The sequence below is a fragment of the Urocampus carinirostris genome, chromosome 6 (assembly GCF_059441175.1).
Source record: "Urocampus carinirostris isolate Australia breed hairy pipefish chromosome 6, RoL_Ucar_1.0, whole genome shotgun sequence".
NCBI lineage: Eukaryota > Metazoa > Chordata > Actinopteri > Syngnathiformes > Syngnathidae > Urocampus > Urocampus carinirostris.
The window spans coordinates 28,912,523-28,929,920 of NC_142354.1; the positions used below are offsets into that span (position 1 = coordinate 28,912,523).

General features: G+C 38.4%; 1 protein-coding gene across 1 annotated transcript in view; it reads left to right on the forward strand.

The window, feature by feature from the left end:
• Window positions 1–7,076: 7,076 nt before the first annotated feature.
• The window catches only part of LOC148364518 (low-density lipoprotein receptor-related protein 1-like), a 231,213-nt gene continuing 220,891 nt past the window's right edge, over window positions 7,077–17,398 (forward strand). The window contains exon 1 of the mRNA XM_088338658.1: window positions 7,077–7,566. Within this exon, the coding sequence (XP_088194784.1) occupies window positions 7,470–7,566 (97 nt within the window). The 5' untranslated portion in view covers window positions 7,077–7,469. The remainder of the gene's footprint in view (window positions 7,567–17,398) is intronic.

Sequence of the window (17,398 nt, forward strand, 5' to 3'; positions counted from 1 at the left end):
GGGAAACTGCTCTGTATGCCAGATGAACAGATCTGTATTTCATCTCATATTACACACGTGATTCAGTACAAATGTACAGCGGATCTTTAATTGTCTCTACACATAACAAGAAAACACTTCTTGTTGTGTGCAAATAGATAAGATCAAAGCGGCGCTGCCACGAGCGGCTGCCTTTTCCAGCAGCTGCCCAACTGTTTTATTGTCTGCTCCTATCTTCGGTGTTTTTTCTTCCCGTTTTGACAACTACACTATGGATTACTTCTATCCTATGGACATGGGTTTTAACGCACAAGAAATGCGTGTATTTCAACTCCTTGCCCTGAGGAATTCTCGTGCCGGCGTGATGAAGGGGCCCATGGTGGAAGAAAAGCCGAAGCTAGCGAAGCGGCTAGCGGCGTTATAAGTCTTCGGTACCATCCGTAATCATGGTAAATGCGAACTCACGACCAAATAGGATCATCGAGTGCTTTTTGAAAACATCGAAGCGCACAGGGAGCGCAGTTGCTGTGTTTTGCGGAAACGTGGCTCACGTTTAGCATTCCGGACGCTAACGTGTAGCCACCCGGAGCCACCTGGAGAAATCCGGCTTCAACGTCGCTAAACAGAGACATGAAAGCCGGGGGGAATCGGAGAGGAGGCGGACTTGCTAACACGAGGTGGTGTATCCCTGGATTTTCACAAAGAAAAGATTTCCATCTGCCGCAGGAATGTCGAACTTTTGGACTGGCGTGACGTCATCCACTCCGCTACAAGCACCCTCGGGCATCATGTTAATCTGTTAATAAACAACGGGGTAGACTGCTGGAAGTGTGAATTTCCCTACGGGGATGAATAAAGTATATATCTATCTATCTATCTATCTAGTGAAAAGCTCACACCTAACTCGGATGCTGCAGAATGGATTGAAAGTTCAATAAATTAATTTCTGTCTCCCCTCTTGCTTATTTCCACACCACTCATCGTGTCACTTGTGCTGATTACCCTCCAACCACACCTCCCCCTCTTCAATATTTAAACACTTAATTTCCTTGGTAGCTCGGTGCTAGTTTGTTGCCTCTATTGTCACGTCCCAACAGTGCATCGCCTGCCCGCCTGGCCTTCTACATCGCATATATTGTCCAGCTGTCGGAAAGCGCAAAGGGCGCTATTTAGAGAAACTGAGGATAGCATTAGCACTGCTAGCTACCGAACGATACAGTCTTCCTCCTGACATATTCACACGTCTAAACAAATCGTACAGTCTGCTTGACTCCAGTCCACACCATTTGTACCACTACATTGTAAATGAAGTATCCCCATACACCGGTGCTGATAGAAAAGCTAATAAAAGTCTGGATGCTTACCAGTTCTTTGTAGTACATCATACAGTGCTCGGTTTTGCCTAAAAATTTACGACGTTAAATTTTCCCCTTGCTCAAACGTTACTAAATCGACTTTGTATCTAAATTTTTGGGGAATGTCAAAGAACAGTAAAGCACGGGACATTTGCACCTTGCATAGAAACCACTTTCGAGCATGTTGAAAATATTTGTTTTGGCCAAATGACATTTTCTTGACGTTCGTCTCTCATTTTATCCGTTGGTATTTTGGCAGTTCATTTCAGCGGAATAAGCTTGACGGTTTTCAATACATGTGATTATCGGAAGATAAATGTTTTGAATCTGTGGTTAGTCACAATAAAAGCGTGTCATTTATATAGTAAGAAATAACAGCGATAAGCCACTAACTTAGCTAGTTAGCACTGGCTAACTTATTACAGTGAGTGTCTTTGACATGACATTAAAGTGCTCGGAGATACATCAAACATACCTTGTAAAAAATGTTCGCTGCAAATCCTGGAACACTTGAGGGCTACCAGCCTGCCAGTGTTGTGGCTCGGCATAACACCATTCCCTCCATTTGACTGCAGATAAACATTGCCGTCTTTTGTCTTCATTTAGGATATAATTCCAAATCAGACTTAGAATCCTTCCCACGGCACAGGAATTGATCACCATGGTAAAAATTGGTTGTTATATTCTTCTGTCGTAGTAGTTGGTATTTGTTTTAACTCAACTGCCTATACAACTGCCATGCGCTCAAGTGCTCCTTGCCATCTGTCATGGCTCTCATTCTGCCAGAGAAGGAAACGTGACATCACATGCAAAGGGTCAATAAAAGTCCGAACCAGCCCGAGCCCGACCAGTTAACTTTATTTGAGGGACTGACCCCAAAGCTAACCCGAATTTTTCATAATTTATTTGTGAGGACTCGGGAGGAGAAAGTGAGGGTAATTTTGGCCGACTCAGCCCCCCCACCGCGCGCCTACTTCTCTGTGTCCGACAGTACGGTGTAGTGCACACGGCAGGCGCACGCGCCGTCGAACATGCATGCTGCCCTGCGGGGATCCTCCAGAGAAAAAGAAACAGAACAGATGGTGGGTGGATCCATTTTTAGTAATGGAAAGAGAAGCTCGGCCCGGCCTGGCCCGAACCCGAACGTAATGATTGACAAGAATTTAGAGCCGCGTTTGGGCTCGGGCCTAGGATCTTACCTCTCCTGACCCCTCATCTGCTTCTGAGAGCACAATTGCTGCCTCTGGTGTTCTAGATACTCTTTCCTCAATACCTGATTCCCCGTGTGCCAAATCCTGCCAGAAATAAAGACCACCGTATTAATCTGTGCTCCTGTATTATGTCTCTAAACCACCCTGTGTGCGGCCCTTACAATTCAGATTTTGGAAAGATACAGACCAAAATAATGTCTGGCTAAGAATTCAACAAACTGATATTAAATTAGTTTTTCCTTATATCATCAAACTTTCCTTCAAAAAACAAAAAAAGGGTTAAAAGCTCATCTGCTGCAACCGATTTTAGAAAAATAAACATTTGCAATACCAGCATGATGCTCTATTGTCAGATTATTAAAGCAGATTTCCAAACAACATCATATAATCTATCCTATCTGCCCTGTTGTGATGTTTTGATCAACAGTAGAAAAATAAGGTAGGCTGTACAGAATAAAACTGTTTTCCCATGGACTCTCAGACCTTGTTTATATAATATCTAAATTGGGGCAGTGATTTCATCCACTGGTGGTTGTGCATTTCTTTCCAAGTTTGAAATTTACAGTCGAGCATGAACTGTTTTTCCCCACCCATCTCTGTTGAGAAATTTTAGTTAATGTCTTTATTTTTACAATAAAGACATCAAAACTCAACTTTAAAGGCAGAATTTGATTTGCAATTTGTTGTTTTCGTGAATTATAAATTCAAATGATTGTTCTTAGGTAAGTACTTAAAGAAATTCTCATCAATGATTGTTTCCATGATTGGATTACACTAATCCCTTGCTGTATCGTGTTTTACTTGTAGCGGTTTCGCTACTTCACGGATTTTCGTCTTGCATTGTTTTCTGCATTGTGATTGGCTAAACAGAGGAAGGACCAAGACAGCATTCTGTGGTTCACTGAATAATGAACTTTGTTGTTTACCAGAAGATTCAGAAGTTGAACTTCCGGCTCTCAGTTCTATACCTCAAAACTTGGATCATGCAGAATGACAACAATCTGAAACACACTAGCAAGTCCACCTATGAATGGCTCAAAAAACTAAACAAAATGAAGTCAAAATCCAGATTTAAATCAAATTGAGATGCTGTGGAGTGGACCTTAACGGGCAGTTCATGCCCAAAAATGTCAAAATTGGCAGATTTGAAACAATTTCGTAAAGAAGAGTGAGTCAAAATCCTCCACAGCGTTCCGAAAGACTCATTACCAGTTAGATGATAATAAATTTCCGTACTAAGCCTCCCCCGCATGTGCCACTGTTAATTCAGATTCAGATCTACTTTATTGTCATTCTAGTACACGTGTATACAGAACGAAATGTCGATGCATCTGACCCCCACAGTTTTCTTGAATGTACAGATATAAATAATGTTGTATTGTATTTTGGCTACGTATAGTATTTTACCATAGTGCCGATAGTGCAAGAAGAGTAGCTAACCAGATGTGCAAAATGGGCAGTCAGGTTAACAAGTCAGGTACACAGTAACATTAACACTGTAACAATAACGCTGTAATTACAATAGTGCAGAGAGCAATGTGCAAGGAGTGGCAAGCTATAAAAAAAACTGCCAGTAGTGCAAAAAGTCAGATTAGCAGCCGTTTAGATTTAAGTTAACTATATGTTAGATTGACCATTTAACAGTCTAATGGCCAGGGGGACTAGACTATTGCGGAGCCTGGTGGTCCTGCACCGCACACTGCAGTACCTCTTCCCAGAGGCTAGCAGAGTGAACAGTCCATGATGGGGGTGAGAGGGGTCCCCGGTAATGTTTTTAGCATGGGATAGGCAGTGCTTCTGGCCAATGTCCTGAATGGAGGGAAGTGTAGTCCCGATTATTTTCTCTGCTGTCCTCGTTATCCTCCTCACACTACCCCAGTCGGTAGCGCTGCAGCCTCCACACCACACAGAGATACAGCTGGTCAGGATACTCTCTATGGTGCCCCTGTAGAATGTAATGAGGGGGGGTGGGGGCAGGTGGGCTCTCCTCATCCTCCGCAGGAAGTACAGGCGCTGCTGTGCCCTCTTAACCAGTGATGCAGTGTTCACGGACCAGGTGAGTTTGTTTGTAATGTGCACCCCTAGGAACTTGGCATTCATAATTCATGGCAGTGTGGTGGAACTGGTCCATTCATTCAAGTTTCTGGGTACTTACTTGTCAGCTGACCTCACATGGACTGTCAATGCTACTGATATTCTAAAGTCAGCCAGACAAAGGCTCTACTTCCTTCGTCAACTCAAATCATTCGGAGTTGGTCAATCCATTCTAGTCAATTTTTATTGTGCTATCATTGAATCCGTTTTAACTAGGTAGGTTTGGTTTGGTCGCGTCAATCAGAAAGGATTGTCAAAGATGGAATCAGTAGTGAGGACGGAAGAGGAAATATTAGGTACTGGCCTCCCGTCCCTGCAAAGTATCTACATCGATCGAACTAGAAAACGGACACTAAAAATTATAGACGATCCCAGACACCCTGCTCGCAGGTACTTTGATTACCTACCGTCAGCGAGCAAGACTTCACGTCTTAAAGAGAGTTTTTACCCTTCCGCTATCCGTATGTTCAACGGGAATTGATTTAGGTTATTATGTATAATATTATTATGCCAACGGAGTTCCTCAGACCTATTCTACTCTAGTCTTGTTATTTACATATTCTTTTTTTAAACTAGTATATATAATTACCTTGTATTATGCATTACAATATATTTTTTACTCTATTCTTTTTATTCTTCTAAATCTATTATTTTATCATTATTGAGTGTTCGCGTGTCAAATGATTTTTTGTATTTATCATGTTTATGGTTTATACTGGCTGAATAAATAAATACAATACAATACAATCATAACTGCTTGATGTCTGTCATCGCTGAAAAAGGTGGCCCAACTTGCTATTAGGTTCAGGAGGCAATTGCTTTTTCACATAGGTTTCAGTTTTTTGTGCCTTAATAAATGGAATCAACATTTTAAAACTGCATTTTGTATTTCTTTGGGTTGTCTCTTTGATCTATTAAATTTGGTTTGATGATCTGAACCTTTGTGAGTGATAAATATGCAAAAAACACAGAAATCAGGACGAAAACAAATCCTTTTTTAAGTCTCTGTCTATGTTTATATTTTCGTGATATCATTTGTAGGGGGAAAATCACAATACAAACATTTGTAATATTTTCCAATGCTTGAAAAATATATTTTATGTATGAAATGCTTTTTTCTTGTATTTTTAAATTACATCTATTTGAGGCTTTTAACTTTTTTTGTGGTTCCAAATATATTTGTTTTCTGTTTCTCCATGATCAGTTAAGGATCTTTCAAGATTTTGTGTTGCTGATCCCTGAGTTAAAAGTAAGTCAATAACGTTTTATTTCACCACCTCCTGTGGTGTGTCTCAGGCAAGTACAGCCTGGCGGTGCCCATCACGCTCTAGGAAAAGCCTCCTGATCTGACTCAGATACAGCACTTTCATCATCTGGTCACCGTTTTTGTTGTTCTTGTACAGCGTCATCCCACTCTTCAGAGATTAGTCCAACCTCGGCAGTGTGGGGCAGTGGCGTTTGTGTGACAATACTGATACTAGATCCTAAATCCCTGGAGAAAAACAATTTTGTCACCAAATCACACTGTGTATTGTACAATCCACATTGCATCATTTGTCGCTTATTATATATATTTTTTTAAATAAACTTTGTGATGATCACATTGCGTCCTTTGTTTTTGTGACAAATCATAGGCACGGGTACATGTCTTTAATTCCTGAAATCTATTTCAGGTCATTTTTTTGCAAAAAAAAAAAATTATATCCAATCTTTTAAGTCGCAGCAAAGGAAAAAACATTAAGAATGACCACAAGTGGGCAGCACGGCAGCGCAGTGGTTAGCGCGTGTGCGGCACAGTTCTGAGGTCATGAGATCGAACCTTCCTGTGCGGAGTTTGCATGTTCTCCCCGTGCTTGCGTGGGGTTTCTTCCGGGAACTCAGGTTTCTTCCCACATTCCAAAAACATGCATGTCAGGTTGATTGGCGGGTCCAAATTGTCCCTAGGTGCAAATGAGCAAGTGAATTGTCTTGTCCCTGTGTGCTCTGCGACTGGCTGGAAACCAGTTCAGGGTGTCCCTTGACCACTGCCCGAAGATAGCTGGGATGGGCTCCAGCACCCCCGCGACCTTATTGAGGATAAGATCATGGATGGATGACCACAGGTAAAATGAAAACTGACCAATTTGAAATTTAAATCTTTATTAAAGCATGGGTTGCTTGTAAATACTTTATAATCTGGTAGGTAAAAATATTCTGACTGTATGAACAATAAGGCGTGTGGATATACAGCTATATTCCCTTCTTGCCACCAATCAAATGATGAATAGGATGTTTGTTCATTTATTTGTAAATCTGACTAAGCCATTACCAAACAAACCTCACTGCACGTCACTGACGTGTAAGAACCCGAGAAAGGAGGCGAGAATTTGGGGAGGAGGAGCTGGAGGAGGAGGATGAAGAGCGGGAGGAGGAGGAGAAGGAGGTCGGCCAAGCGACGTCACTCATCAGCTCCCTCGGAGCCTCCGAGCTCGTCAATGTTGGGCCAGCGGCGGCAGAGAAGACCGGGCGACTGAGCTCTCCTCTCCCACTTTAACCACTGGAACGAAAATCACACCCGAGCCTGCCTCTCTCCATCCCTCCCCTTCTTTCAAGCAGCGACTCCCGAAAGCCCGGCTAGCCGAGCGCGCTAGCTTTCTCGCCGGGTGGCCGGGCAGTCCATGTGTCCGGGGAGCCCCGAGGCAGCCCCGGGCTGACTGGGAGAAGACCCAACCGGAAGCTTGGAACCTTGACACATCGTACCGGCGTGGATGCTCGCATCTTTTCCGGAGAACAACGTGACAGCTCCGAGGGACAATTGATGACTAAAATTCCTCCCGGGTAGACCGCAAAAATGTTGCGCACCGCGGCCAATGTGCTGGCGGCGGGCTTGCTCGTCTTGGGCATGCTGCACGGCTCCGAAGTGGTCTCGCCGTCCAGGGCTGTTGACGGTAAGCGCTCTTCTTGTACGTTCCTCTGCTCACCTGCAGCTTTTTGTGTTTTATTTTTTATTTTTTTCTGCAACAATTCAAATGGGGGTCTTTTGTTCGGGCCACATGTGATAATTGCACTGTCAGAGTCTGCGTTCACGCGTTGACGTTCATTGAGAAAATGATTACAAAGGCCCCAGGAGCAGTGTTGAGCGCCTTACTATAATAAAGTAATTAGTTACAGTTCTTAGTTAGTGTATTTAAAAGTATTTTTCTACACCCAGATTATTGACACCCAACAGTAGTGCGCAGGGTTGGGTAGGGTTACTTTAACTTGATTACTTTCATTTTCCTTTGGATTACTCCAATACCAAATATGCTATTAAAAGATAAAAGTAACTAAATATAAATAAAATTATGACTCACAACACGTGTTAAGCTTTCTCTCCTGGCTTTGATCTCTGGAAAAACTAACATAAAATGCGACAGAAACAAAACGAAAATAAATCTAAACCGTTTGCCAACATCATTTTTGCCGTTCCATGTATTCCGTTACTCCCCAAGCCTGCACAAAATGTAGTCATTTTATTCATATTTAGTTTCTTTTGTCTTTTATTTGCATATTTGGTAGTGGAGTAATCCAAAAGTAATTGAAAGTAATCAAGTTAAAGTAACCCTACCCAGCCCTGGTACTGCGTGACCCTGAAAGTAACTATTTAGTTACAAATTACTATAAATATTGGCTTGCACCCAACCCCCTAAAACAGTTTAAAAATAACCACATAATAAAAGAAAATGTGCTCACCAGTGGTCCCCAAACTACTGACCACAGGCTGGATACGACCTCCATATCTTTTCCTGCCCCCTGAATATTACCAGTGAAAACTTTGACGCACATTTGTTTTATTATCCAAAGAAGAACTCAAAGTCTGGATGTACATTTTCGGTGGATACGTTGTAACACGATTCAAACATTGGGTCACTGTGTTAGGAGCACCAAACTCTTATCACCAGTGATATAGATGACATGTGAAAAGGCATTAGGTTTTATCTCATTATCAAACAATCTTTAGTTATGGTACCGGAGGAATTTTGTCGCTTACAATGCTTTTAACGGAATGGAAGAACAGAATAGAATAGAATCGATTGTCATTGTAACATGCGTTAAACGCACAGCAAACAATTGTCTCTAGTACCATGGATTTAAATAGTGTAACATAAGATTAAATCTACTGCCTTTTCGCAATTTATCAACTGGTAGTTCATTGCTTTGACAACTAAGCCGATCTTGGACCTGTAAAGACCGTGACACAGCAAGACAAAGTTTATGTTCCATGGATTTCTTTTCTGTTAAGAACCCTTTGAGTGTTTGGTTATTTATTTCAGAAATGGTATTGTTATTTATTTTCTGACTTTTGTTCTGATCTGTTATGTGGTTTTCTGGAAAGCAATACATCTTACAGTTGCTATCGTCACACTTTTTCTGTTACAAAATGACCCTGGCCCCTCATCAGAAAAGGGGAAAGTTATGTGGCCATCACAGGAAAAAGTTTGGGGGCTTCTGGTGTAAACGTACTTGTGTAAGCAGTGACCTCTTCATACTTCTTGAACTGTGTAATCTTGAGAGCTTGCAAAATATCCATTTTGTATTTGTCTTCAAACCACTTGAATATTTCCTACTCCATTTCTGGGTACCGTCCAAGACGTTTTCAAATAAAGAGATCAAAATTGATCACTCTATTACCAGGAAAGTCTGTGCTCACGTTTGCCCCATTGATTTTGTTGTTCTTGTATTAACCACACTGTCTACCATTCGTTTCTGGTGACACACAACCAAATATACGCATATAGACTAACCCCCTGATTTCAGTATTTTTAGATGTAAACACAGCTTAAATATGAGTATATACGGTAGGGAGGATATCATAATACCAGTAGGGAGAAATTCAGGGTCCTTGTACTATGTGCTTGAGACAGTGCAATCGTAACTGTATATAGTTGTACTTTGTAGGTACATATAAGCAACGTGATTCCAGAAACGTGTTCCTTTTATTACACCCAACGCTGCCCAGGAGGCCTTGGTTTTGCGTCACACTTATAATGATCAGATGTTTGCTTTTTCAATGAAATTGGGGGCACTAGACTTACGGTGTCTGTAAAAATAATCACAATTCCTCTCTCTACTTTGAAGGGGGGCTGCAAAAACAATCACAATATCTTCCTATTTTTCCCCCAACTACTCCTCCTTCGACATTAAATTTCAAACATTTTATTCAAATTCCAGAATGAGTCCAACCCCCTCTACTTGTAAACTACTAACCCTGGCAAAGAGGCTGTAGTTACCCTTTAGGCCAGATGTGGCACTCACAAGTAAAAGACTGGCAATAATTGCTGGCTGTCAACATTTAGTGACTAAAAATGTTATTTGCCCCTCAAAAAAACTGATATTTTTCTTTGGGTGAATATGTAAGCATGCTAATTATAGAATAGCATTCTTACCAGGAATGCATGGCACTTGTTCCATTTTTTTAGTCATTTAAATGGCCTGATTACATATTTGTGCTTTTTTCTCCATTTCTCTATGTACTCTGTTTTACCAAATGTAGATCTACTAATTGTCTTTAGCTGCTGATTTAACAAATGTCCAAATTTAGCAAAAAAAAAAACTATGCACAGAAAATCAATGACCAAAGAAAATGATTCAAAAAAATGTCAAATGGAAATCATATTCATATTGAAATAAGATCATATTTCAATATTTGGGTAAAAAACTTAAATTCAAAGTGTTTATTATTATTTATTATTATATATTACTTTGCTGTCCACACAGTTGCCAGAGTAATAGAACTAAGAAATTATATGCATGTATACATAAAAGAATATTACGAATATTAAAGCGATACAAATACAAGATTAACTCGAGATGAGTTAAGGCAATAAGTTAAAAATAAAACAAGATAAAACACAGTTAATAACATACAATAAAATCAAAAAGGTTGACAGGTACATAATGGTAAGAGCTTATTTTGTATAGAGATCAAACTGGTTTCTTCTAGGTTGTGGTTCTTCAGAATGTTTTTTTTTAATGCAATGTTTTCCGCCTTTCTAGTTTTGCGAATTAGCTCTGAACCAATAAAAGGCCAATCGAAAGTTGTGACACCCCATAAATCTGACATGCCTGCACAAATATTTATTATATGATATGACTATTTTCTTAATAAGATTCTATTTTAAAAAAATCCAAATTAAGTTGAATTCAGTCTTGCGACTTTTTGCTCGAAAAATTGGAAATGATTACTGTAATTTACAAAGAACTTTCTCAAATATTTAATATGAATTTCGATGGGTTTTTGAAAACTACTGCTTTAAATGACATTTTTTGCATGAATCAGATTAGTACCAATCAGTACTATTGGTGCCAATACCATCCTTTTTAAGGTTCTTCCGATAATAGCCTATATTGCGGTTGATGTCCTTCCAGTAAACATACCATTTTAACTAATTATAACATTAAATTAAAGGAATGGTAAATTGTTAATAAACAATTTTGTTTGCCATTTTGCTTGGCATTAAACACAACATTAAAAAAAGATATTTGGATGGGGTTTAAGGGTATTTCTTGTAAAATATAAATCATCTTCTGGAAACTGAAAGTATTGTAACACACTAATGGTGTTGGTATGTGACTTCAGAATTGATGCTAGGCAACTAATGACTATTTTAATAGTTGACCAGTCACCGACTATTGAAGTGATCAGTCGAATAATTTGATAGTTATCTATTCTTAAATTTAGCATCACATCTATTTAATTATGTGTCAAAAGATAATCAACAGTGAAACACATGGTTACAATGAAAAATACATCTTTATTTGAACGTACTCCGTATTCCTACAAAAATTAATAAAAATGCAATCCAAAACTAATTAGGGACAGTGCTCGGTCAGCAGAGACATAATTACATAAATAAACCTCTATCCATTTTGGAGTGATAGGCTGTTAAATAGTGACTTAAAATCAGGTAAACATTAATATCCTGGTAAAACAAGAAGAGGCACATTTGCAGGAACAGTACAAAACAAATATGATGTCCATTATGTGAAGTAGATAGATAGATAGATAGATAGATAGATAGATAGATAGATACTTTGTTCATCCCCGAAGGGAAATTCACATTTCCAGCAGCAACCCTGAGCTGAGAACAATCGAGAACAATCGAAAATAACACGGGAGCTGCTGGAGTGGCTGCCATTCGTGACGGCGCCGGAAGAAAAGATTCAATTTGAATCATGTACAAACAAACAAACAATTGAATCATGTACAAACAAACAAACAAACAAAATAAATTCACTAGTCAATTGCAAAGTTTGTAACAAAAGTTTTCAACGATTCTCAACGGTTTCAAATCAAACAGTTTTCACAACTGTTCTTCAGACTGCATGCGTTTCATTTTGAATATGTCAGGCACTATCTGGCATAACGCTCAAGCCTCTCTTTTATCATGAAATATATGCGTATTGAATATACAATGCATGTCATCAAAACCGCATTGGTTTGAATGTTACTTGAATTTTACCGAGGCGAGTCAGACTTTAAAAGTTTGTGCATGACCGATCTATCGCCATTATACTTAAGGTCTTCTTTACAAACTTTGCAAGTAGTTTTTCTATTCCCTTTATCCGGCCTAAAATGCTCCAAAACTTTAAGAGTTTTGGTTTGCGTAGTTGATGTTGATACCACCATTTCCGTATGTTTATGTTACGGCTAGAGACAGATATGCTTTTGGTCATTGTGCATGCGCTACTCTCAGCAGAGACTGTATTTATGTAGGGATGCCTCACTCTGTTGGAAAAAATGCCTGCCAACAATTAAATTCATTGTTGACTATTTCTATTATCGAATTTTGTTGACAAGGTCGACTACAGACGCTCCCCTACTTATGACCATTCGACTTACAAAAAACGATAGATACGGATTTTTTTTCCTGATGTTGAAAAATACCCGGACATTGCTGTAAGTTAGATTTTGTATTGTGTGCACCTTTTTCTGAGTAGAGGACATTTCTGTAGTGCTTCTTTCCGACGGTACAGGCGTGTGGCGCTGTGAAATGTCACCCAGCATCCACACCGAAGAATAAATCCGGCTTCCTTTTCCTAGTTGTATTGAATCAGTATTGAATCTCCAGTGCGCTGAGAACTTTGACATTTTTATTGTTTTAATATCTTTTGCATCCATTCAATGTGGTTGGTGTAAACTGTAAAGAAGAGGTGAGCCGTTTCTTTTGAATTGAAAGTGGAATAAGAAAGCTTGATGCGGTTGAGAACATGGTCGGAACGCTTTTTTTCTGCCACTTTTTACCACGGAGGAGGACCTTTTGAAGCGCATCTTCAAAAAGTAGGTTAAACTCAACTTTATTTGTCTTTATAGACTATATAATTTAATGTTTATTTTCTAGTACAAAACAATACAGGTTATACATACAAGCCTTAAACATACAAAATATTGCCCTGAAACAACTTACGAACAAATTCTCGTTAGTAACTAAGGCAGTGTCTGTAATCATTGGAGCCCTACTGTTTCCATATTTTTACGCTTTGGATTAGTCTTTTCATATGCTATTGTTATAGTTTGGCATCTTTTTTTTCAACATAGTCTGATCTGTTGTTTCAATCATAGAGCTTTTCAATCATAGACTTTCCATTGGAAGCAGCAGAACTTGTGTTGTCATCTACAGTGCCAAACAGCCGTTGGTGCCCCCTCCCCCTTTTTCCCACAAGTGACCTTGCACACCTTCGCAGTCTGGAACAACTTCTGGAAACCATTAAAACCTCCCAATCCTACTCATGCACACCTCACTGTTGCAGCTAAAGAACAGGCGTATCAGTTCGGTTCTAATTGTAAAGGAGAGATTTTCTTGTTTTTTAACACAACATTCTCATGAATGTCGAGTTCTTCTAAAACAAATTAGCAGCTACAGTACACTTGTTGTGACATATCATTTAATGCTCAAGGCACTTGAAGGCTTGCATGTTTCAGATGTTAAGATGGATTTTATGAGACTCACCGTCCAACCCCTCAAAAAGCTTTGAAGCCAAGTTCTATGCTTGTCAAAATGGAACTCAATTACCACCTTGAATGTTTCTTGTAACTTAAAGTTTAAAACATGACGACAAATTCAATACAACTTTTTAAGACTAGTTCACAATACAATTATCTAATGTTCCTCAAAACAGGTATTGGCCAGTAGAATGACAAAAGACTTAAAAGTAGACAGATATTGTTCCATTAGCTCAGGGCGACCCAAAATGTTGAAAGAGTTGTATTGGACTAAAAATAAAACCCCCAAAACACATGTTTGGAGTAAGTTTTATAAGGAAGGCAACTAGTGTTGGGCATGTTACTTTAAAAAAGTAATTTGTTATAGTTAGTCACTACTTCTTCCAAAAAGTTACTGAGTTAGTAACTGAATTAATCTAGTGAAAGTAACTAGTTACGAGGGAAAGTAACTATTTCCGTTACTTTAAAAAGTGGTTGTTAAATGTCAAAGAATTTGAAATTTTCTGAGCAGATACGAAACATCTTTTACCGGATTGTACTTGAGGAGATGGGAATTCCAACTATTTTTGTGAAAAGTTTTTTTCCGACTTGGCTTACTTTCAAGTCCCGAATGGCTCTTCAGGTTTTGTTGCTTTAATCCCTACATTACTGATTATTGTGTAACATTGGGTTCAGAATGACATTAAGTGGGGACAAATAAAGATAACAAGACAAAGTAAATAGAAAATACAATAACAAAGGCAGAGAGAGAGATGAAAGAAGAGAAAATAATAAACTTTACATTTTTATATAAACTCATATACACTGAAAACTGCAGAAAACATAATCATGTTTATAAATCTACAAAAAAAGATAAAATACAAATTTCAACCTTTCCTATGCTCAACAAGTTTAAAGACAAAAGCACACATTCCCCTAAAAAAATCATACTGACTGATCACAAAAGAAAAAGTAATAGAAAATGCATGTTTATATGATGATTCATGTATTTTTGCTTATTATTTAAACCAATATTGCTTTTATAATTAATTTAGATTTTCATACTACTAAGGGGTGCCCAAGAATACACACTTTATGTGTATTTTTTCTGAGTGTGAGATATTCAACTTGCTTAAAAATACTTTATCTAGCTGATTTTATTGTTTTACCACTAAGAGGTGCCTAATACACACTGCCCTTTTAAGTACTTAGAATAAGCAATAGAGATTGCTCTTGTGATTATATGTTTATTTGTTTATATTTTACCAGAAAAACATGTAAAAAAAATACTGTAAATGAAGACAAATATATTTGATAAATACATTTGATTTTCTTGTTGGACAAAAATGAGCATTTTTTTTGACGTATAAGATTGCCCATCAAAATATCTATAAGTATAAATGGTGAAATGTGGAAAATTGTGAAAATCTGAAATACAAATAATTTAAAGAATAAAATACTAGAATAGATTTTTCAAATGAGCAACAATTACATTAAAAACCTGAATTGGTGATTCTTTTACTGATATTATTTTACAAGAAGACTTTTTTAAAGTTCACGCCTTGAATTTCTTTTAAAAATGATGCCAAAAAATCCAAAGTTAAGTGGTGTTAGGAATAATTTAGCAGCTCAAATCACAGTAATTAGTCAAATGAAGCTTCATGAGGCACTTTTGATCATTATTTTGTCCTCTGTATGACTTACTTAGTTTAATGAAACACTGAATTCCAAAAGTAGGTAACTGGCCTATATAAATAAAGAACTTCTATAGGAGTAAACAAATATGGTAATACTTGATGAAGCTTCAGCTCCTTTCCGTTGTCTTGGACTACATTTTTAGCTGTTAATCACTTCTCATTATGCACACGAACAAGAATTTCCAACGAGTACATGAACATATAATCACACACGTATCAACAAAGGATTCCTATTTTTCGTACGCGCGTCAACAAGTTCTTTGCTAAGTCATTTTTGTGTGCCAAGTTGTCAGTTTGAATAATGATGGGGAGTTTGTTTAAGGTCACCTTGACTAAAATGCAGATTTTTTTGTTTCCCTGAATACAACATAACAAAATGTTTTTCTCTCCTTCATGGATCCGTTATAGAATGGATTCTATTATCTTTCAAGCATCTTCACGTTAAAGGGACACTGTTTGACGGCTAGATGTTTCTACAAAGCACAAAGAATACATACAACAGAACCTCAAAGTGACCAAATTGCATCATTTTAATTTTCGTTTACTTGTTTTGCCAGCCCCCTTTAGGTGAGAATCATGATATGTAAAATAAATACAAATTTCCTTGAAAAGTTTTAATAGATATGGAATTCATAATACTGAAAATAAGGCCTTAGTTGGCAATAAAATGTCCTAAATCCAATTTTTGAAAGTCTTAGACACATTTATAAATTTATTTGTTTGAACTATCTAGTAACATTTATCAATTCCCTTTTTTAATAATTCAATTATTAATTATGTGACAATATCGCGTTCCTCAGGTCTACAGATGGCAACTTCGGAGCGAGACGTTTACTTTGGACCATGGGAAAGTATAAATTTAATGAAAAGTGGCTGTGCAATGAAAATTTATCGCAATGGCTTAAAGCTGTGCCAGGTAATGTGTATGGGGCATGATGTATTTTATTGTGTGTAGAAGTAAGATATTGGGCCTGAACCCAACCCAAACTCTTACTCAAGTATTTAAATGAAGGAGATGCTTACCAAACTGAGTTTAAATCCAAATCACTAAATCCAAAGAAATCTTCACCCTCGGTGTTGAGACAGAAGACGCGCCGCTTCCTCCTTCCACCTCCCTCACATAAGATGTCATTTCCACTTCTTGTCAACAGCTTAAAAGCTTTACAATCTTTCAGATTTTTGGACAAATATTTCACAATTTGCAGCTTGTAATCTGCAGAATATGATTTTCTTTTCGGTGCCATTGAGTTCAGTTTCACTTTCACTTTTGTTCGCTGCACGTCGCCAAAATGCACACTTTCATTCGTTTTGTCGCTCCACTCACATTGCACACTTGATTTGAGGGACTCGGCCCCAAAGTATACCCCGAGCTGCATATTCTGTCAAAACGCACAGTTTCGTGGTGAAGTACGCACGTCCAGAGTAGCTTCATTAGTGGCGGGAAATTGAAGCTTCGGGTTTATTTCGAGCTTGTTTATTAAATCAAGTTAATTCGATCAGGTTTGGGCGGGTTCAGGTTTATATACCGACGGTCGGTTCGGGCAAATTTTTTTAGATTTTACCTCTACCCCGCTCTAACCTATTTCTTTTGCTCACTGTAAAGTTTGTAATAGTCGTGAGATGTAGAGAACTGGAATGTTTATTAAAATTTTGGGTGAGTTTTATGTGTTCACCTTCTACACGTTTGTACTCTCGCTCTATCAAGACAGCCTCTGCTGTGTGATTCTGCCCCTGGTACGTTATCCAAGCAGAAGGCGCAGGTTGAGTAGCAACCGAGACAGAAAGCAGGAGAGAAAGGCTTGTCTGCATCTGAGCCTAAATAATTGGACCGTCTAATAAATACAAATGCCGATAATCGGTTGACCTCTGCTAAAAATCATGTCTTTAAAATTGCACAAGAATAAAAATCGCATATGTAAATCGCAGATATATTTGTGGCTCTGCAAAATACATGATTCACACTGGATTTTTTCTTTTCATGGTACTGGAGGAATTGGAAAATTGGCTTGAAAGTCTTTAAGAAGTGCTTAACATTTGTTTTTGGTAAATTCAAAAAGTATATAAACTTAAAAGCCACAAACTGAATCGACAGCACCCCTTCTGTTTGCAGCGAAACTTTGA